This window comes from Puntigrus tetrazona, chromosome 14 (genome assembly GCF_018831695.1).
Source record: "Puntigrus tetrazona isolate hp1 chromosome 14, ASM1883169v1, whole genome shotgun sequence".
Taxonomy (NCBI): Eukaryota; Metazoa; Chordata; class Actinopteri; order Cypriniformes; family Cyprinidae; genus Puntigrus; species Puntigrus tetrazona.
This window is the reverse complement of record NC_056712.1, coordinates 21,217,084-21,239,024: the sequence shown is the minus strand read 5'-3', so window position 1 is coordinate 21,239,024 and position 21,941 is coordinate 21,217,084. Positions and strand designations below refer to the sequence as shown.

General features: G+C 36.3%; 2 protein-coding genes across 5 annotated transcripts in view; both read left to right on the top strand.

Moving 5' to 3' along the window:
- The first annotated feature begins 371 nt into the window (after nucleotides 1-371).
- gdpd2 (glycerophosphodiester phosphodiesterase domain containing 2) lies at nucleotides 372-12,042 on the top strand. 3 transcript variants are annotated; one of them, XM_043256496.1, is made up of 15 exons: nucleotides 372-513; nucleotides 3,548-3,763; nucleotides 4,490-4,593; nucleotides 4,702-4,795; nucleotides 4,921-4,980; nucleotides 5,711-5,809; nucleotides 6,075-6,168; nucleotides 6,386-6,489; nucleotides 7,306-7,388; nucleotides 7,472-7,631; nucleotides 8,218-8,439; nucleotides 8,810-8,958; nucleotides 9,477-9,624; nucleotides 9,773-9,855; nucleotides 10,752-12,042. In XM_043256496.1, the coding sequence occupies exons 2-15, from the start codon at nucleotides 3,689-3,691 to the stop codon at nucleotides 10,810-10,812; spliced, it is 1,536 nt and encodes a 511-aa protein (XP_043112431.1). In that variant the 5' UTR covers nucleotides 372-513; nucleotides 3,548-3,688; the 3' UTR covers nucleotides 10,813-12,042. The 3 variants fall into 3 exon arrangements, with proteins under 3 accessions (XP_043112431.1, XP_043112430.1, XP_043112432.1); XM_043256495.1 differs by having other exon boundaries at nucleotides 6,350-6,489; nucleotides 10,752-12,039; XM_043256497.1 differs by lacking the exon at nucleotides 372-513 and having other exon boundaries at nucleotides 3,615-3,763; nucleotides 6,350-6,489; nucleotides 10,752-12,040.
- Nucleotides 12,043-12,624: 582 nt separating this feature from the next.
- Nucleotides 12,625-21,941, top strand: part of dlg3 (discs, large homolog 3 (Drosophila)) — a 75,238-nt gene continuing 65,921 nt past the window's right edge. Inside the window, exons 1-3 of one of the 2 annotated variants that reach the window (XM_043257164.1) lie at nucleotides 12,625-12,922; nucleotides 13,952-14,083; nucleotides 20,942-21,027. In XM_043257164.1, the coding sequence (XP_043113099.1) occupies nucleotides 12,907-12,922; nucleotides 13,952-14,083; nucleotides 20,942-21,027 (234 nt within the window). In that variant the 5' untranslated portion in view covers nucleotides 12,625-12,906. The remainder of the gene's footprint in view (nucleotides 12,923-13,951; nucleotides 14,084-20,941; nucleotides 21,028-21,941) is intronic. The other variant, XM_043257173.1, reaches the window with a different exon arrangement.

Sequence of the window (21,941 nt, the reverse complement as noted above, 5' to 3'; positions counted from 1 at the left end):
ATATATATATATATATATATATATATATATATATATATATATATATATATATATAAATTCATATCAGAAGCTCTGGTTTGGGCTTCCAATCACGTGATGAATTTAGACGTTACTTTTTGCAGCGCTGATGTTGATGAACCAATCACAGCCGTTTGCGTGTAGGCCTAACGTATTAAAATTGCAGTCCCTGTACTATATTACAGGGATGATATTAAATTTTGTTCGTCTGGCAGCATCTTATACTTTTAACAGATTTGATCGATTACATTCATTTTTTTATTCGAAACCCATTTGAATGCAGCTCTTTGAGCGCCCTCTGCTGATGGGACCGAGCCGCTGCTGGTCCATACAAAGCTGCAAGGAATGCGAAGCTCATTCATTGTTAGCTCCTCATTAATACTCAGTCCACGGGATTTATTTCTCAGCAAGAGTCCGAGCGCGCAGCCCGCCGAAGAGTGCCGAAGTTTAAGAGTCTGACTGGGATTTCACTATCAAATGTACTTTTTAAGCAAGGTAAGGCGGCAAAGTGCATATTTAAAATCAGTTTACTCTCTCGGACCAGATCTGATCTGTTCTGATCTAATATCACTGAAAGGCGTGCGGGCTGAATATCGCCAGGTGTGTGCGTGCGTGTGTGTGTGTTAGTCATTACAGGTGCTTATAGCATCCTTATAGGAAAAATATGGTTTGGGTAAACCATGCTACCATTAACAAAATGCGCATAGTTACGAAAACAAGCACTTGCTAATCGCGGAACGGGTTATCAAGAGGTAAACCGTGTTTAAGGATTAAAAAAACTCCGCTTGATTCTGTTAAATATTTACTCGGATTTGGAAATGATGAAAAAAGTCGAAAGTTGGCTGTCGGCATAGAAAATAATGCGTCTGTGAGGTCACTGTGTTACACTTAATTTAACCACAGCGTTTTAAGACCCCTGGGTTTTAAAAATACATTTTCCAAGATGTCACTGAACTGCAGATCAAGACCTGAATTAGTGGAAGAATGCTTTGAATGCTCTCGCAGTCAACACCATGCTGCTTAAAAGCTAAAAGTGTCATCAGCACCTAGATTATATTATAAACCAGAGCTGGTTTGTAACATTGTTGTTCTTAGAAAGTTTGCATATGCTTTTGTATCCCAACAGTCTGTATTAATGAAATTAATCTAGCTTTAATTACAAATCTTTGGTTATTTCACGCTTTAACCATCGGATTATTTAGACGATTGACATCATAAGGGTTTTATCAAAATTATATTCAACCGGTTAATTCTTTTATTTCACAACATAGAAAAGTCACCTGCACTGTCCTCAACAACACGTGCCTTCATTATGTGCAGGTTTTACATGCAGTTTTGCATAGGCTGCTTCATTTCTTTTTTTCTTTTAATACTTAATTCGAGCCATGAACATTTCATGAAATAAAACTAAATCTAACGCTTACATAAAATAAGTACCAGTAAATAAGTGCAGCTATCAAAAGCTTGTTTTTGTGCCACTTTTTCTTTCTTTCTTTCTGACCCTTTTGAAAATGGGATGCAAAGTAGGGCTGCTTTTAATTTAAAAAAATTAATAGTTTTTTTTATGGCAATAACAATTATGGATGCCACATCTATGCATTCGTTGTGGCAATTAATCAGCTGAAGTCCACTTATGTTACTCTTTGTTTAAGTTGTGGGTTTTTTTTAATGTTAGGGTTTTTCCATAGTTTAAAGTTTAGCTTTAGTTTAATGCTATTTATAGTTTTCTTTTTTTTAATTAAAGGAATAAACCAATCCAGTATGCAATTGACATTTGAGGCTTAACACTGTAGAAAAGCGAAGCGTTTCTGTAGACAGTTTAAAAAGTAAAAGTTTTTGCAAGACCCATTAAATAATAAAAATTCCTGGATAATGGTTCGTGTGGAAGACAACAGATGCTTTCACACCCATCTAAACTTGGGACGTAACCTCGACAAAGAAGCTGTTGTCTGCTATTACAATGTGAAGTGTGATGCTGAAAAAATAGCATGTTTGAATTAGACGTCAGTCAAGTATTTTTAGTGTCGAACAACCTGTTAAATAAACATGACGACTTGGGACATTTAATCTTTAGATTTACATGTGAGTATTTATTGTCTGACCAGAAATGGGGTGCTAAGTCACTTATTAAATGTGCTGCAAAACCTGCCTACTGATTCAGATCATCCAATAAACAATCGACAAGTTTCCCTTCTTCTTTGTCAAGTCTGAAGAATGTGTTTCGCCTGGGTTTTTGCGAAGTGCATGGCTGTTGATAAAAATGTTCTGAATTCCTTAAGGAAACGGCACACAGCAATGGTTTCATTGTATGATGGTACATTCAAATTTCAAACAGACTGCTTGTCAAGCTTTACTAAAATAGGTTTATTTGGTCTATTGATATATGGTCTATGCTGTAATGTAGACTATTTTTTTAAGCAGGAATTGCACTGACCCACATACGCTGATGCCATGTTTATCAGTGTGTCAAACTTAACAGATCCCAAGTTGATGTGTAGTTATGGCTGACATAACATCGTCCCCCATCACCAGCACAGCATTTTTTACACCTTTAACTTTTACAGTTATGTTTACCTGACAAATACAATCCGTATACTATGCTGAAGGGTGAACATCTTGAGCTTTAAAATGAACTTATGTATGAATTTATGATCATTTTGTTGCTATCTATCTATCTATCTATCTATAATTTTTTTTGCTAAAGTGAAAACTTGACACATCAAGATCTTGTGACAAGATGCAAAAAGTTGTATAGTCCGCTTTCTTTTTACAAAAACTTTATCCGCAGGTTCGAGTGCCACTGTGCAAAAAAACCCACAAGCACATACAAGTATTTTACTTAAATAATTTGGTTCTGATATGACTGTTGTGATCAAACCACTTCCTTACAGATGTGCCTTTAGCACTTAAAACCCTTACAGTTTAGACATGTTTATCTGATCGTGAGTTTTGACATCCACTGAACCTGGAAAACAAAAACTGCCTCCACAGGAAGAACATCTTCATAACATTGAAGATTATGTTTCATGTTATGCACAACCTGTCAAAACAAGGGGCAAGGCCTTTCATTTGCTGTCTTTAATATTAATCTTTAATATCTCATGTCGCTTGCTCATATAATTTACAGTAGGACACTCAAATACTCAAATGACTGTGTTCCAGCATCAGGCAACTGATTATAGGGTATTGTTAAAACAGATTATATTTGAATACGTATCACATACACAGCTGTAGCAGTAAACCTAAGGTAGGAAGATAAATTCCATCCTTTTATTAGAAATGAGTGATTGATATGAAATCTTTTTCACAGGTCGTCTTGTAGTTTTCAGCTTCAGGGCTTTTGAAAGCATTGCCACTCCCTCATAATTAAATTTAACCTTTATGACTGCAGCCTATATTTTTCTTTCTTTCGTCCTTGCAAGAATGTTTAACTAACTAAGCCAGGAATTGTGAGTTCAATTCTGTTTTGAGTTAAAAAACAGGTTTCCTTGCATAACCACCGTCTTGTATTCTCTTCCCTCCTTCTCAGTTTCAGGTGTGAAGATGTGAGTCATCCCATATCAGACACCTGCACCAGTATAAACTAGTTAACCTCGCTACATACCAGCCAAGACCTCCGTTCATCCACACACATTCAGCTATCGTCAGATGTAGAGGGGAAAAAACTGCAATGTCTTCCATCTGCCAAACCTGCCTCAGAGGAATCTACAGTTGTCAGTGGAGAAGTCAAAATAGAAAACAAAACGTGAGATTTTATTCTTTACACTTTTTTGCATTCATAATCACATTTTTCCACATTGCAAAATGAAGTTGCGCATCAAAGATGCACGCATTACCTCTCGGAATTTGCAGACAGTTTTCGCTTGACACAATCAGTTGAGAGAGGCGGAATAGTTTACCATGTCTAATAAATGTAGAATAGAATCAAAGAAAATTGTTGTCATTGAAAGCCTCCTTAATGAACAATTATCATTTAAATGCTCTTTCCATTTTAGTGAGTACAAAGCTGCGAAGACTGATGATCGTGACAGGCAAGAAAAGTATGCTAATTAGCAGCCCGGATACAAAAGCAAGGCTCTCAGTTCTTTTGATTTGTGTCAGAAACAATTACCGCTGCATTCAGAGATTTCGAAAAACCCTGTGTGGGATGGACTCGTAATAATCAGCTATCATAATAACCGCTCGCTTTAGAGACTGGCCCCCGCTTTGAGTATTCGGATCAGTAGGCGAAACTCAACGTGAGAAGACGATGGCTGTGTGCCAGTGCCCCCCAGGCTCCATTTGTGGCTAACCTATGACTTTAAATCATCACACGCACACATGGGCGGAGCTCTGAGGGAAAGTTTTAAATAAACATATTCTTTTAAGTGCTGATGCATTTGTTAGTGTCAGTAAATAGGACAAAGACAAGAGCTTACTGAAGAAGAAAAGAGATGATTAAAGTATGCATTCTTGCTTTGTTTGTATATAGAGGGCTGGCTGCTGGTTCTCCTTTCTGTCTTTTGTGTCCATACTTGCCTTGAGTTGGATGTACGTTTGTTTTATTGCCTTCAACGACCGTGATAGTGTAAACTGGTGAGCACAAACACAATTACGCTGATTTTTATGACCGCATTGTAAATACGTTGGCCCTGGTTATACCTGGTTATCATTCTGCCGTATTGCTTCGTTTTCCACTTGCAGGGAGGCCTTCAAAAAATTTAAAAAATGGGCGAACTGGTACATGATAGTGATGGTGGTTTCCGCTGTGCTGGCCATATACTGCCTTCTTCTGCTGGTAAGAAAAGAGAATAGGAACATTGAAGGGGCATAATGTGATCCAGATTGCTCAGCTGGTAGCATTTGTAAATAACGAGTATTCGCTGTGATAATGAGAACATTGTTTCTTTGTTTTTATTTAAGGCATTTGGACTACTGCATTTAGCAATCAGAGAGCCCTTGAATTTACACTGGCTGCATAAGGTACTCTTTATCCTTTCAACATTTTGTTCTTTGAAGGTTGCATTAAAGGGTACATTTTTTTGCGTTAATCACATTACGAGTATTCTGACAATGCCTTTCAGACTTTCCTGGACCTTGACAGTATTAATTGTTTGGGAGTCAATGAGAGTCACAAGCCTCTCGGTTTCCATCCAAAATATGTTAAATTGAATGTGAAGGCAGACAAAGCTTTTACGGGTTTTAAATGAAATGGGCATAAGTGATTGACTAAATTTTCATGTTGGGGTGAAGTAACACATTAAATTCGTTTTCACTTTTTTTAAATGTAATTTATTTTTCATTATTTTTGATGCCACTTAAATGTCTTCTATGCATAATTACTGTATATATAGTTACCTTTGTCCCAGACACAGGCTTCCTATTTTACGAAAATATTATATAAACCACTGTTTTAAAACTATATAATGCAAAAAGAGAGTTTAACACTAGTAAGGTTTCTCATTTTCACCACAGTGAAAACCGTTTTGCACCTAATAAATTTATTTATAAACTTACTTAGTAAATTGGCTTTACAAAAGCCTCAGCGCTCATAGATGAGGAAGCAATCTCATATTAGTTACCTTTTAAAACTCGGTACTTGGTAACAGTTTATACCATTGTTAATCATAGTGGATAAAGGACATTTAAGGACATTTAACAGGATGTTAATGAATGATCCCGGTGCATTAATGATTCTCTGTTGTCCGTTCAGGTGCTTCTGTTTTTAGGCCTCCTCATTGTTACTTTAGGCACAGCTGGATTTTGTATAAAATGGAAAGATGAGTGGAAAACTGTCTATATGTCATTTCAGGTAAGAAGCCGATACCAGTCTTTAACCATTCATCATTTCAGTACTGGTACATTGTCCTTTATGTCTTTGCCGCTGGTTCTCATTGTATTTACTGTTACCTTATCTATTCTAAATGTCAGTGTGACATTTTACACCAGTAACATGCATATCCCTTAGCATGATGTTATAGTATCACAAGTCTGTCACTCAGGTGTCCATTTCTCTAGTTACACCACTATTGTTGCACTGCACAGTGTATTGAAATCCCCTCTTTGGCTTCCCGTAGGCCACTGCTCCGTTCCTGCAGCTGGGTGCTGTCGTGGCTTTGACCTTGATCAGCTGTCTGGTGTTTCAGAGTTATCACAAAGCAGAAACAGCTGGTCGGTGTCTCAAAAACAGCTTAAAGTTAAATATTTTCTGACTGCACTTTGTCTTCTTTACAAATTGATTTCAATTAAAAGTCTTTAGAAGATGCATATTGAAGTGCATACTTTATACCTTTATACCTTTGCCAGTTAGCACCAGTGATGCCGATAATAATATCAGTCTGTTTCTGTGTAGCTTGTAAGGTTTTTATAATGATGACCTTCCTGGCAGTGTCCGTTGCTGTGTTCCTCTGTCCTCTTGCAATCTGCTCTCCATGCATTACCAAAAATCTTCCCCCAAAACCGGCTCTCGTTGGACACCGAGGTGCTCCGATGGTAAGCGGGTGACGCCTTAGTTGGGAATTTTTTTTAATTTGAAACATTCTTTCCTTTTGTTAAAACATGTTTACACTGGCGTGCCCATCAGAATCTTGTCTTTTGCCGTTTTATTCATGTCATTGCTGAACAGCATGAGAGTTTTCACATTATTTTATTAGAATAAATTTGACATGCCACACGATGAATCATCCGCTGTAGCTTCTGAATCTGTTTAGGATTATGATTATGGCATCGTTCCCAGGTTATAAGCTATTGACTTGGGGGAATGTAATTCATTAGCATGTCAGTCTGTTGGAACGTTTTTCAAACATTAGCAATTTATAGATGCAATAATCACCGTGAAATCATTTACAGTCATTACAAAAAACGTGGTCCGTATCCAGAAATATTATTTGAATAGCTGACTATTTACAATTCATATACAACCCGTTAAATTCCACTGGCGGGGAAGGTGGAGGAGGTGTTTCGACATCTGAAGCTCCGTAGGTTTGATCTTCCTGCGCTCACCAGGAGACTGGAGGTTAACTGTGAATAAAAACAGAGGCGTGTGAAGAACACAAATGCTATAGCTTTTGAAGTTTTTTGTTAAACCTGAACACATTCATGTAGCAAAGTAATGGTTTCTTTGTTTTGTTCCCCTGTGGTAACTAGCCAAAAACGTAAATGAAATATAAAATTCTAAACATAGAATCATATTATTAAAGTAATGAAATTGTATGTGTAGAACAGCAAAAATGTGTAGATGACATTTTGTTTAGTTGTTTATGTACTACATATGAAATATTTTACAATGCATGCTAATTATGCATTTAGATGGCTCCGGAGAACACCATGATGTCATTCAGGAAAAGTTTGGAGTGTGGTGTGGTGGCGTTTGAAACAGATGTGCAACTCAGGTAACAGATCACATCAAAACACACAATTGCTTTTGTGTGTGTGTGTGTGTTAATCCTCTTGTTTGTCTTTTTTTTTTTTTCAGCAAAGACATGAAGCCTTTTCTTATGCATGACAATAATTCAAGCTTTCTGCTGCGGACAACTGATGTGAAGGAGAAATTTCCAGGTCGAGCTGCTGAAATGCACACTAACTTCACATTGCATGAGTTACAGACTTTAAATGCAGGCGATTGGTTTCAAAAGGTAATTATAAAGATGTTTTTTTACAAATAATTTTTTTACGTGTTTACTTATAATTCAATAAATATTTTTTTCATTCTGTCTGTCTTATAAAAAGTCCAACAAATTTGGTGCAAAACACAACTGGAAATCTAAACCACAATGGAAATTTAACAATAATGATATATCATATTACAATATATTATATTATATTATGTTAGATTATATATGTACGCTATCTGTATTTTATTCCATTTGTAGAATGTTTTTTATACTGTAGAATAGAATAAAGATTGAAATGTAAATTGTATCGGAATTTAACAAATATATTTTATCCTATTCTATTATTATTGTTAAAGATCTGTTGTAAAGACAGCTTGTGCAGAGCATTTGAAAGCAAACTAGAGGGGAGTAACTGTTGATTAGAGCAAACAACCTTGAACTGCTGAGGTTGCTCTTTTATCTCATTTGAGCAGAAAATAATAATAAAAAAACGTCTTCCACTTTCCATTTGATGTTCAGATGTTCTGTTTTGGTCCCTTCAGCTGTGTGATGTCGAAATGACAAATTTGTTTATGTGAAAATGAGGTCTTTTGATTTTCAAATATAGACAGATCCATTTCGGTCAGTGTCATCGCTCTCAGATGAAGAGAAGATGGAGGCTAACAACCAGACTGTGCCATCTCTTTTTGAGCTACTAGTCATGGCCAAAAAACACAACGTCTCCCTCATATTTGACTTGAAAAATGAGAAAAACTCAACAGGATTCCACAACAGTGACTCCTACTACACCACTGAAACGATCAAAAAATCAGGCATTTCTCAAGAGAAGGTAATAATATCAGTGAAATTTAATATACATTTCTATTACATTTTCAGTTACTTCTTAGTATGTGCTTTTTATTTGTTTTAAGTCTCAGAATCCTAAAACATGTTTCTTCTATCAGTGTTATTTTTAGTATTATGTATATACAATGACAGTATTTATTATTATTTTTGTTATTATATATATATATATATATATATATATATATTTTTATATATTTCTATTTACATTTTTATTTTCAGATTAAGATAGTATCGTTGTTACCTGTGCTTATTTATTTTATTTCAGATAAATGGGCATCTTTTCAAATTTTTGATTTAATGTTACATAGCTTTGCGCTATTGAGTATAACTTTAATATTATGCATCACTTGCAGATATGGTGGCTTCCTTCAGAATATCGACATGACGTGAGAAGCGTTGCACCAGGTTTCAAGCAGGTGTATCCTAATGAAAAAGACATGACTGCGGATGGTGGAAGCTTTCTGAATATGCACTACAGTTCACTGAATGCTCAAGAAATAAGGTAAGTGTAGTAGGATTGGTGCAGCTTATCTGACATGCAGGGACATGATGCTGCTCTTATTAATGTTGGTATGATCTCCCAGCCTTAGGGAACATTCTCACAGGGTTTTATTTTTCTTACAAAGATGACAGAAAGGCTAAGAACAACGAATGTGGCTTATACTTAAAATATATATCCTCTAATGATTATAGTAGCAGGAATGCCGGGTTACCAAAATGTAACACATGGTGATTAATGAAACTTTTTCCAGACGATATTGTGTTCGGTTGGGTGCACCTGTCATTTTACAGTTTTACCCGACAGTAAAGATGAAGAAAGAATAAAATTAAACAAGAAATTCTTGACTGATAAATAAGACTACCTGTTAAAACAGTCCTGCCACTCCTGTCTATTGTGCTGAGAAAACTGGCTTGTTGCGACCTGTCTAAAGGTCGGTGATATGGAGCCAAAGACACGTAAATGGTAGGAAGATTTGTGTTGGTTTATATTGACATGTTATTTTTTATTTTACCGCACAGTGAGCTGCGGAAAAAAAACGTGTCCGTGAATCTGTGGGTTGTGAACGAGCACTGGCTCTTCTCATTACTGTGGTGCTCCGGGGCCAGTTCAGTGACCACCAATGCCTGCCACATCCTCAAAAACATGTCTGAACCTGACTGGCATCTGGTAAAGCTCAGCCTATCTTTTCATCCATCCTCCAGTATTCTGCCATATAATAAGATGTTTTCCAATTCTCCTATCCACATGGGCTTGTCTGAATATGTAACTTCCCTGGAATTCTTTGTGTATCTCTCTTTGCACGTAACAATGAAAGGAGCCCAATATCTACATGGGAATATGGATCTCGGTTGACGTGATATCATTGCTGTTGATGATCGGCCTGTTCCTCTTGCAAAGGTAAGCTGTGAAACTCAGAACATACAGTATAATGCTGATAAATAGATTTTTAGCGACTTTTTTGGTGAATATTTTAATGTGTAGATTTATAATAGCTGTAAACCTTTTAATTGTACTAATATTTAATTAACATTTAATTCATTTTCTAATATTGTTCATTGGTGTTTAACAGAATTTCTCTTTTGAACTTTCCCATTAATAAAAGATTACAGTATTACAGTATTAAGTATTAAAGTATTCATTGTTACACAATTATTTTATGATAATAAACTGCTCATGTGTATTTATAAATTCTAATATTGATCAAATTACATGATTATCCAGACAATATAAATATAGAATTTTGGTAACACTTAAGGTTCGTTAGTTAACATTGGTTAACAACATTAGTAATTTGATGAACTAAGCTTGAAAAAATACTTCTCTAGCATTTACTAATGCTTTATTAAAATCACAAGTTGAGTTTGTTAACATTAATTAAGGCACTGTGTGCTAACATGAACTAACAATAAACAACTGCATTTTCATCAACATTAGCAAAAATAATATTAAAGTGTAATGTATTGTTCTTTGTTTGTTCATATTTATTAACATTAGTTAATGTATTAACTAATAACACCTTATTGTAAAGTGTTACCATAATTTCATGTAACTGTATTGTATGTTAGCTAGTCGGTGTTAGACTCAAATTTGTCAAAAACTAAAAATGTCCATCACGTATAATGTCAAAATGAATCATCTAAAAACTATGGCTATGAACGGTTATTTATTTGAGAGCTTCTGAATTGATTTAGTAAGAGTAGTCAGAAGCCGTTAATTGATATTAATTGAAGAGTTACTCAAATGTTGATGGAGCAGTGAATTTATAATGGGCATTTGTCTTTGTTTATAAACAGGAGGAACTATATTTTTCATCAACAAACAAGTGAGAGAATTGTCCCCCTGCTTCCTCGCTGAACGTTGCCATCCCTGATGATAATGCATTTCCTTGATTCACATTTGAAGGACTGTATGTGGGCATTGTAGGAAAGTCACACGATATTAAAAGTTATGCAGTGAATTAAATATTTGTGCTTGTAATGTAGACTGCATATTCAAGGCCTGTTTGATTTGAGTTTATATGTTTCATTATTAGGGCAGCATGTTGTGCAGTGCTGCCACCTTTTGACAGTTATTTAAGCAGAACGGCAACTTTTCTTAAATGGCAAAACTTGTGAAAAATTTTGGATCTGTCCCAAACCTTAACCATGTTCAGTGACAGCAGCAGAAAGTGTTTTGCAATGCAACAGGAGCACAGTAAGTGTAGTCAAAGACATCTAGTGTTTGTGTGTATTTTTATTTTTTGCAAATGTGCATTCAAGACATCCAGAAGTGGTTTAAGTATAGCTGTATTATGTATTCATTAAAAAGAAGGAAAAAAAGGGGAGATCTAGGTTGGCAACGGGAAATTTTTTTTTATTTCTTGTATATTGTACAGGTTAAGCTTTCTAGCAAACAGCATTTATTGCTAATATAATGATTCATGATATATTAGTATTTTTCACAAATTGTACAGTATTTTAAATAACCAATATGGAGGCTTTGGTCCTCAAAGTGCATGTTTTATACCCATGTTATATATATATTATTTATATATATATATATATATATATATATATATATATATATATTTTTTTTTTTTAACCATTATTTTGTTCAAGCAAATAAAAGTTTGTTTTATTGATATTGCATTTTGCTCCTGCAGTCCTAAACACATGAGTGGCATAATCAGGTAGGCTGTTAACAGGAACTTTGAGAAGTAAAACAACTAAGACAATCTAAAATCTATTTTATTAGATAGATATATGTATGTGTATGTGTATGTGTATATCTGTGTGTATGTAAAAAATACATGTGTTAAGAAGTGTCGGTCTGTCAATCCATTTGCCTTGTTGCTTCCCTTTAAAGAAATTGTGCCAGCCAACTACACAACCTTAGCCACAAATGCAAAACATAGCTACAGTCATGTTTTTTTAAAAATATATATATATATTGTGATACTGAATGTAAGGTTTATCAAATAAAAAAAAATTACGCACCATAGTCTACCTTTTCACTTGCTTTGCAATGTGAATTTCTTGTATAAAAATGATAAAAGCCATTCTGTGTGTATTATGTAAATGTAACAAAGCAAAAGTTTGAATTAAACTGTCCACGAATACTTTGCATAATGATACTAAACTTGTCTCCAGCCAACAGACAGCAGACAGGTGTACCAAAATGACGGAAGAGATCCGCAACGAAATCCACTCCGGCACTTTCATTTGTCCAAAGCATTGATAAAGTGACATCGAACTAAAAAACACTCAGGAAAACTACTTTGGTAAACCAATGCGTTTTAAACGCATTCTAATACAATCCTTATTCGCCTTTTCTCCAGTAGGTGGTGCTATATGCTTCGGAATAAAAATTCCCTGCATCACCCTTTCCTGGCAAACGTGGTGTTTTCCGATAGACTAACGAAATAGATATCAGCTACATTTATTGTTAAGGTTTATCACCCCGTTTTCCCCCGGTTCTCTTTGCTAGCCACAACTTATCACACATGATTAGCCCTCGTCGTTATACACTAAAGCTGTACGCTTTCGCCTATGGAGCTCGACAAGCTCATTAATGAGCCATGTTATCATTTATCCACAATTTACACGCGAAAGAAGGATGAGTAAGTCTGTGTTACCGCAGACCGCCCTCCAGTTTCACTTGCTTCCCCTCAAAACTTCCCTGCGCCGGAGCCGAGGGCAGATAACGGCGCTTCACCGCTTCCGCGACAAATATCTGCTGCCAACCGGAGTAACTTCTATTCCCGTCTTTAACACCAGAACTTCCCAAAACAAGCACTATCATCAGCGCTAATGGAAAAAACCACGGCAAAACTTTTGAAAGTGTGGTCGGAGTAACTACAAAGTGACAGCTGACCCGAAAAGGACTTTTGAAGCGGTTTTTATTTGGGAAAACTAGTCAAAAGGTTTCGACTGGATTCAAAGGATTCACTTTTCTAACAGTTTTCACATCATGGTACATAAATATGGTAAGTTCCGTTAAAACCGTTAGCCGCAGTCGTTTGGATAAGAAGACGGTGTCTGATAATCAAGTTTTAACCTGCTTGTTTTAACGGTTTTCGGTTTCGACGTGTTTCAAGCAGGAATATTTCGGAAAGCCCATGGGAAATGGGAAGCAGTGAGATTGTGCTTTTAATAAAACCGCTATTCTTTACAGAAGCTCAGTGAACGTCAAGTGTAGCATAGGCGACATGCTGGCTCTGTTTAACCCATCACAATCTGTGATGTTTATGTGGAAACTCCTACACCCTTTCCCTCTGCCCTCTCTCGTCCTCCCTTAAACAATCACCTGAGACATTCAGAAACCTTCAAAATGTTTTTATGCTTGAACCTCTGCCGATACCTGCGTGTCAGCGACGCGCTATTTCCATTTAATTCAATTGCAATTACGACCTTTAACCACAAATGTTTAAATAAACCTCGCATTGTTATTGTTGTATTGCTTATTTGTGGGAAACAGCGGATACGTTTTCAAGCTCATCATTAATATGCTGAAATAAACTTGGGGTTACTCTTCATCTAGGACACCTGTGCGAATGTGCCAACAAAATAGTTGACTGTAAAACTGGTTAATAAAATTGTAGCATCACTTGTTATCTAGTGCGTTTTAACTTGAGTGTCTTGACAGGTGGGGTTTTTTTTTTATTTATTAAATTTCTTTTAGGTCCTGTTTATTCAATACGACTAACCCACCGGTTCAAACAGGCTGTTACGCAAGGCTAATCATTCATTTATTTTTATCTGCTTGCTAAAACCGTTAGACAGCCCTGGTTGAGCCGAACATCTGGCTGCACACCCCTTCTAGGGGTTCTCGTAATTATAGGCAAGTAATGTCAGATTTCAAGCGTATAGCACGGTGCAGAGCATTTTCCGAGGCAGACGTGCATCTAAAAATGTCTTCAGACTGTCAGTAAGCGTATGTAGGTAATAGAGGAAACGTATTAAAATGAGTAGGAGTTGTACTGAAATAGAAATGCTTGTCTTTTCTTTTATATCAGATACCAAAAGAGCTGTCGGGCTGCTGAAACAGTACCAGGCAAGTCTGACCAGCCCAGAAGAGCAGGCCCTGAAGACCAGCGTAGAGAAGGTCTCTTCCATCTTCGGCAGTCATCTTTTTCAGGCTCTGCTGGGTGAGGTTTGTTTCTGTGTAAACTCTAACGGCTCTCAAAACAAATAACGATTAACTGTAATTATTTAGGGCTGAACCACTCGATTCCAGTACATTCTATACTAAGCGAAATGTTCCAATAAGCCGCATTACAGTTTTACTAAACACTGCTGATATTTTTCTAAAAGGTACATTTTGTTTTCTGTCCGTGGACCGGCTGCCTCAATGGCCTCATTTGCATTAACAATGGCTTTAGGATATAATAGTTTCACCAAATAAACTAACATTACTGACGCAGTCTTACAAATGATCAGTTTTACGAGTTTTACGAAGAGAAATAACTTCCTCATCTTTTGCACTCTTTTCCGTTATCGAAGTTTTGATTAATTTGATTAGGCCTTATGAAAAGGTTCTTTCAGAAGAAAACAAAAGGTTGTCTGTTTTTTAACTGAAATCTCACTAAATGGGTCCTCAACGCTGCTTCTGGCGGCTTGATCCTTTCCGAATGTTTAGCGAAAGTTTGTGGCACTGTCCTCGAGTTTCACAACGAGTCTGACTTTCACAACCCCAGCCATCGGTGCTGTGGATGCGCTCTGTCACATTTTAATGATGTCTCGCAACAGCCGGGAATAAGAAAACACACAACTGACAATAGGTATCGCTGTCACGCCAGATGCATCTAACAAAAATAAGAGATTTCCTGACTTATTTTTAGCCGTTGTCCTGCAAAGGAAACAAATTAGTCCCATTACGAAATGGTTGAGTGGTTATCTTAATTACCGGGCCCAGGCTTTAATGAAGCCTGCCTGCTGCTGTTGCAAAAGAGTAGTACCACAGGGACTGTTATCAAGCCATGGGTTGTGTTGCCATAGGACTGTAGTGAGGAGAGGGACAGGTTTCCCCTGATCTTAACTCATGGGCTTTCTCGTGATAAGCTTATGATATAGTATACCTGTATGTGATATTGTTGTGTATGTGCTGGTCATTCTAAAAAGGCATAGAAAATAGGTTTTATATAAAGGCTATTTTATTTAAATCTGTAAACACATAAAATCTATCAAGTTTATATAATTAAAAACAAACTATTAAAGGGTATAGGGGAAGATGGGGTGTTTTTAGATTATAAATTATATAATACAATTAAATTTCTTCATTTATTGATCACAAATGCTGTAAAGATCATAATACTGTGGAATGTTACAATTTAAAATTCCTGTTTAAACATATTTAAAAAAACTCATTTATTGCTGTGATGCAAAGTTAAATTTTTAGCAGCAATATTTTTTCTTCGTCTTTGACGAACAGCATTTATGTGAAATAGAAATAACTCGTGAAAAGCTGCCATTTTGAAGCAATTTAATGCAAATTTCTTTAAAAACATTACTCGCCCCTAAACTTTCTGAACAGCAAGTTGTTTACTTTTTTAGTCGAGAATTATTTGGATTCTGTTGAGGGGATTTTACTTATTATTATGATGCCTCTGGTGTTACAGGAAGTGTCAGTCACTTAAACCTTCCTTCACAGTGGTACGTTTTGCAGGGATAGGGATAAAGGGTATTTTAATTTAACAAACATGGCATTTAGGTTTATAGACTTTTTTCTAATAAAGCTCTTTGACTGCAGCGGGGCAAACAGATGTTGCAAATACACTCATTTATCAGGCTCTGAATCAGCCATGAGAGTTTCAGCTCGAAACTGGCATAGCACAGTAAGAGGATAAGAATTCCACACATTCCACAAAGAGGTTGGATCATTAGCGGGAATGTGGGATAACATGTAGGTAGATTGATAAACAAACAGTTGGCCACAGTGAAGTTCTCCCGTCTGACCTCAGGCCAGATTAAGCAGAGAGTATCGCTTTGCGCAGGACGGCCCATTCTCTCTCCCAGGTACCGGGCAGAGGGGTCATGTGAGGCTGAGCAGAGAGCAACATGTGGTTTCAATCATCTCTCCAGCCTCTTGGGAGTTGGCCAGAGTTAAAAAAAAAAAAAGGGAATACAGTATGAATTCTATCAAAAATGAGGCTAATGTTTAATGTTAAATTATTTTATGGTAAATATTGTATCATTTTTAGATTTATAGCTTTTAACGTTAGTATATGGTTTATAATAATTGGTATATTAGTATATAGCAATATTAGTTCTAAGTGGCAAAATATCATGTGCTTATAAATGATGGTTAATCCTCAGTCATTAATCTCAGTCACATAATTGAAGTGTTCTTAGACTCTAAGTTGAAAGCCGTTTATTTTATGCGGCATCAAAGAAAAAGTGATCATCGAATTTATTGGGGATACAATGAGGCTTGTAACAATTCAGTTCTGTGATGCACTGTGGGAGGGAGGGAGATTCGACCGTGGGCTTGTTTGGTTGTCTGCATGATTGCACAATTTTGAACAAAGGTTTTCCTAACTGCACACTCATCCCTTTGTTTCCAAACACAGGGATCACACAGGTTTTGTGCCCAAATATGACCCAATATCAAGGCAGGGCTATTTTTATTGCTGGGGAAAACAGACAGCCCATAATGCCCCAGTACTTTCTCAGTACTCAGTACAGAGTTTCTTTTTTGTGTTTTAGTTCCTTCTAGACAGTTTTCAGTATTTATACATACTATAAGTCTACTTCACTTTTACTTTTCTGCAAAAAAAGCTTTAATATTGTGAAATATTATTTGAATTAAATATGTTATATATGATAAAACAGTTATATTTATTATATTTTAGTTTATATTTCTGTATTTTAAAATAACAGTATTTATTTTAAATATATTTTTTTGTAACCATATAAATGTCTGTACTGTCCCTTTTGGTCAGTTATTCACAAAAATGTCACTTACTCAAAACAAAATGTCACAGTATATATTTAAAAAAATGTAAACATTTTATATCTAGGTTATGTGCATTAGTTTTACCCACAGAGGAAAAGCAGAAATGATTATATTCAATTTCACAGGATAATACATTTTACAGTATTTTATATTGTAAAATATATTGCAAATAAAGAATAATTTACTATACAATATGAACTGTAACTGTACTCGTATAACTGTATAAAATATAGTTTAGAATCAGTATATGTGAGGAATCTGTGTAGTTTTTAACATAACAGTGGAGTGTAAAAAGTCAGTTTTAAACAAATCAAATATGTGTTAACTTAATATTGACATTGAAATGAGGTGAACCAAGTGAGAAGGAGAGTAGTTGTGTAAAAATTATTCTGTGGAGAGGACTGAGTAGTTAAGCAAAAGGACTTTGTGTTTTTTGTTCAGTGGCCAGGAATTTATGTGGTCTTTTAGGATTTACTTGGCTCAGGGAACATTCTGCTGAAACGCTTTTTTTTTTTTTTTTTTTTTTTTTTTGAGGAAAAAAAAAGTATCATTTCACCAGGACTTTGTCTGGAATAAATGCGCCTGTATATCAAAGCATGTTAGTTTGTTTCGCAGACCCAATTTTTTAGCATTCAGGCATAAAAAAAAAACATTTTAGTGCACGCACAATCTGTTATATCTGTGACAGTAAGTAGCCTTAGACGTGAATAATCATTGATGTTGACTGCTATGTTTCACTCAATAACGCATTTGAGGGGAAAAGGTCTCCTCGATGAAGGCATAATTCGTACTCGCACGTTTTCAAAGACATGCAGTACAGCTTTACTAAACGAGGAGGTGTTTCTGTCTGACACACTTATGCATTTTCATTCATCCTAGAGCAGCATGTTTTATAATCATGCAGCATTTAGTGGAAGACTCTACACTTTAGTTTACTTTCCCCGTCGCTCTCTTTCTTTTCCCTGCTCTTTCTATTTCTCATCTGGCTCTGACCAGCCAGGCGATGAAACCGCTTCCCACACACTGTTCTCCTCCCACTCACACAGGCTCACACAGACACAGCCATGATGAGTCACATAGCCCCATTCTTCTACTGTCTTTCCCGCTGCACCCCAGTGGGACTCCATTACTGCCCCTAACCCCCCCACACACACTCACACACACACACACACACGCACGCACGTACACCGTCCGCATGCGCCGCCTCTCCGAGTGCGCTGTTTATCTGTCCAAAAAAAGAGTTGCTTTTCTCTCAAGCTCTTTCTTCTTCCGTCTTAAAAAAGACTCGCTCGTTTCTTCTAGTGCAAAGAGGGCGAGATCGTGTTATGCTTCAAAGGCACAGGGAGGTAACAAGTATCTCATTATGTTATTAGTGCAGGCTGTGGGCCTCTGTGGGAGTGTGGGTGACATCAGCAGTATTGTCTCCCTCCATTCTCATCAGCTGGTCGTCCCTCTGTTGGTGACCACAGGCCATGGCAGTTAGTGACCTGAGAGGTAATGAGGTAAGACGTATAGAGAGGAAGAAAGGGTGGGGTGAAAAAACAAATCATTCTTGTTGGAAGGGGGAAGAGGTGGTTTGGGGACACGATCAGGACAGCAGCAGTCCCATTTTGAGACCAGAAACATCACAATCTTTGATGTAACTGTCAGAAGTGATTAAAATGGGCCTATGTAAGCAAGAATGCTGCTGTTGAAAGAATTGCACCCAAATGATTATGAAATTGCCTTTATATTGATATCGAGTAGCTCATGTTTATACACAATATGCATAGATACCATTTTTTGCAAGTTCAGCCTTCGAGAGTCTCTATGTGCTGCACACAAACAAATAAACAAGTGTGTCCAATATTTACTGTCAGTCGGCGCAGTTAAAGGTGGACAGAGCTGCAGTGGACAAAAATATTTTTGATGAACAAAATTTTGAAAGTGAAAATGAAATTGGGCCATGCTTTAGAATGAGCTATGGATATATGGGACCATGTTAATGCAAGCTGCAGTCAGATTAGCAAAACGTTGGCTAGAAAGGGTTTTACTTTCAAGAACTTACAGAACTTACTTTTTAAGCAGCTTTCTGTTGGTCAGCGAGCGACCAATTTGTGTGGATTTCTATTCAAATGACTGGAATAATGTACTGGAGGTAATGTAAGTAAATGTGACTGCACTGTTTATTTACTTGTTTTTCCAAAATTGAATAAGCATGTTCAAAAAGATGAGACAACCACTTCAAGGATTTGATTTGTTTTTTTAAGTTTTTTTTGCTTGTTCCTTCAACAATTTTCTGCAATTACCCTGCATCACCCCTTGTTTGATTCCAGTGGTCCGAGCGGGTTTCTTATGTACTGATTTTATGTGAATAGTTATAGTCCCTCAGCGCTGCTCTAGTGTGCACTGATGATTTTAACATGCCATTCCAATTGTCCCAATTTTCACAAGTGTAAACAGCTCACAGCTTTGTGTTTGACCCTCAACACCAGAGCCACTGTTACCTCTGCTAATGTCTGCAGGCACTGTGCTGTCATGAGTGAGTCACGTTAAAAGCCTCTCTAAGTGAATGTGATTGCTCCGGCTCTCTAAACCCAGTATGGACAGGAATTTTGGATGAGGCCAATGGATGATATTTATAGAGACCAACAATAGTGGGAACGATGCTCAGGTTGAGCCAAAAGTTGACATTGGTCTTGACCTTGCTCAGTTGACATGTGAAGACTGTGCACCTGTGCTCTTTGGAATCGCTCGCAGACTTCCTAATCTATTGATGGGGGTTAGTTAATAAATGTTTACAGAAATTAACATTCTGGCGTAATTTACTCACTCTCATGTGATTTTCTAAATAATTGCGTTGTAAGGTCTCTCCTGCAAACATTTTGCTCAAGAATGCAATGTTCCTCAGGTTAGTGCAGAGGTTTTGCAAGAAAATCTTGAAGCATTGAAAGTGATTGCTTCACTCACTGCCAGTCATTTTTACGCCGTTTGCATTAAGTTGTATTGTATTAAAATGCAAATATTAAAAGGTAAAATAAGGTAAACACCGTATTGATGATGTATATTTTGTACAGGCAAGCAGATGAAACCAGAATATAAACGCAACATGCAAAGTTTCACATTAAGTGCTTTCCCATAGAAAACCAAAAGTAAAACACTGTTAAGTGGATTGCGTTCATATTTAAGCCTCGTCTGCTTTCCCATGTAAACTGTACATCATTAACACAAAGATTACTGAATTTGATATTTTTCTAAATAAATTAAGACACCTTAAATGTTTCTACAACATTTTGTTGCGCTGTTTAATGATTGAAATATTGTTTTGGGGGCTTAATATGGATTGCAAATTTTTTTCACATACCTATGGATATTTTGTTCTCCAAGTCTTCAAAACCGGTCATGTGACTGAAAACTATAAATAGCCTATATATTTATTTTTCTTACTTCACCTTCCACCAAAAATGTTTTGTGATCGAATGCATGGTCCTATCTTTTTTTCTTTTGCCAACCCTTTAGAGGCTAAATGTCTATATCTATACACAAAATGAGAAATTTATAGTATGTTCAAGCTGATCTTTGCCATAGAAGGCAAATAGTGTCCATGGATGTTAAACAAATGTTTATTACAAGATTTTAGTGAATAACAACTGTTTTTCTTCACAAGACTTAAAATGCAGTACGCAAGCATGAAGAACTTTTATGATGATTTATAATGTTTTGATACTTTTGGGAGTTTTCGTTTCCCATCGTATGAATTCATTGTATGAAAGAACGAAATTCAGTTAAATTCTAAAATTCTCTAGCAAATGTTTCACTCAAGAAAGTATGGCGTGCAGGGTGTAACAACTGGCATAAATGACGGGTTAAAATATGAAATAATCCTTAAGCATAGATGTTTTGTTTGCTCTTGGTAGCATACATGTTGGAATGTTATACATTTTTTATTATATATATGTTTTTCCTTTTTATTAATCTAAAAAGTGTAACAGAGGTATTACATATTTCAGCATAAATACTTGCAATATTTAAATAGATTCCCTCAATGACATCGCTATTCCATTATTCTCAGATATTCAGGAATGCTACGAGGTTACCCTGCAAATGAATGCAGCACAAAATGGAGTTAAAGACAGCAGCTCTGTGGACACATGTGAGGTAAGAGCTCTAGCGAAAGGGCAGCTTTATTTTACTCACCCTTATGTTTTCCAAACCCTTATATGTTTGTTATCTAACATGAATCTGACTGATCTGGTTCTCAAGTTTAGCTCACTGACAGTTAACAGCTCACAGAAGGGAAGTGTATATCTTAAATTTTAAAAGCTTTTATAAGGTTTCAGAAATGTAGTGCATTAATTCTACGGACCATATTTAATGATACTTTTGCAGTGCATTTATATCTGTCGCTGTTGCTTTGCTTTGTCCCAAATATCAGCAATTAGCACAGACAAAGGTTTAGAAAAACATAGGGGAGGGAAGTTTACAGAGACAAAAATAGAAAAAAGAGGGAAAGAATGAAAGAGAGATCATCTGGAAGTTACAGACACTACAGAACATTAGTCATATCTAGGAAGCACTGCAGTGATAACACCAAGTGCTCCTCGGTGGGCTGTGTGATGATGTCACCAGGGCCTTTCGTTACAAGTGTCTGCAATCACGTGACTATGCAAAGTATTTATAGGGAGAGTACAGAAAATAACCTCAACTTCTGCTTGGATTCTGTTAAAAGCAACTGCAGTGAGGGAGGATCACTCTGTGGTCTCTCTGAGGGTTCACACAAACATACACTCGGGTTTGACTAAAATAGTCTCTGTTAGTCCAGTAAAGGAGTGCCCCGCGACTGATAAAAAAAAAAAGATTATAGAATGAAGTTTCCCGTCATCTCAGTGGTTTCAGACAATCTGAAATCAGGGAGATTCTGTGAGGAATTTTGTGGAATTTTTTTTTGCAAACAGCTTTTCAAACTCAATTCACTCCAATTCTTACTATATCTGAAATCAACAATATTTCTTTTTTTTTTTCAACAAGGAATAAAGCAATTTTCTAAAGCTTCTTATAAGCTGATGGGTTTA

Bases quoted from the DNA above. Each gene is read 5' to 3' on its own strand.
- gdpd2 (XM_043256497.1), top strand. From the start codon at position 3,689: ATGTCTTCCATCTGCCAAACCTGCCTCAGAGGAATCTACAGTTGTCAG. The intron at 4,796-4,920 runs GTAAGAAAAGAG...TTTTTATTTAAG, and splicing joins TATACTGCCTTCTTCTGCTG to GCATTTGGACTACTGCATTT. The intron at 8,440-8,809 runs GTAATAATATCA...CATCACTTGCAG, and splicing joins CAGGCATTTCTCAAGAGAAG to ATATGGTGGCTTCCTTCAGA.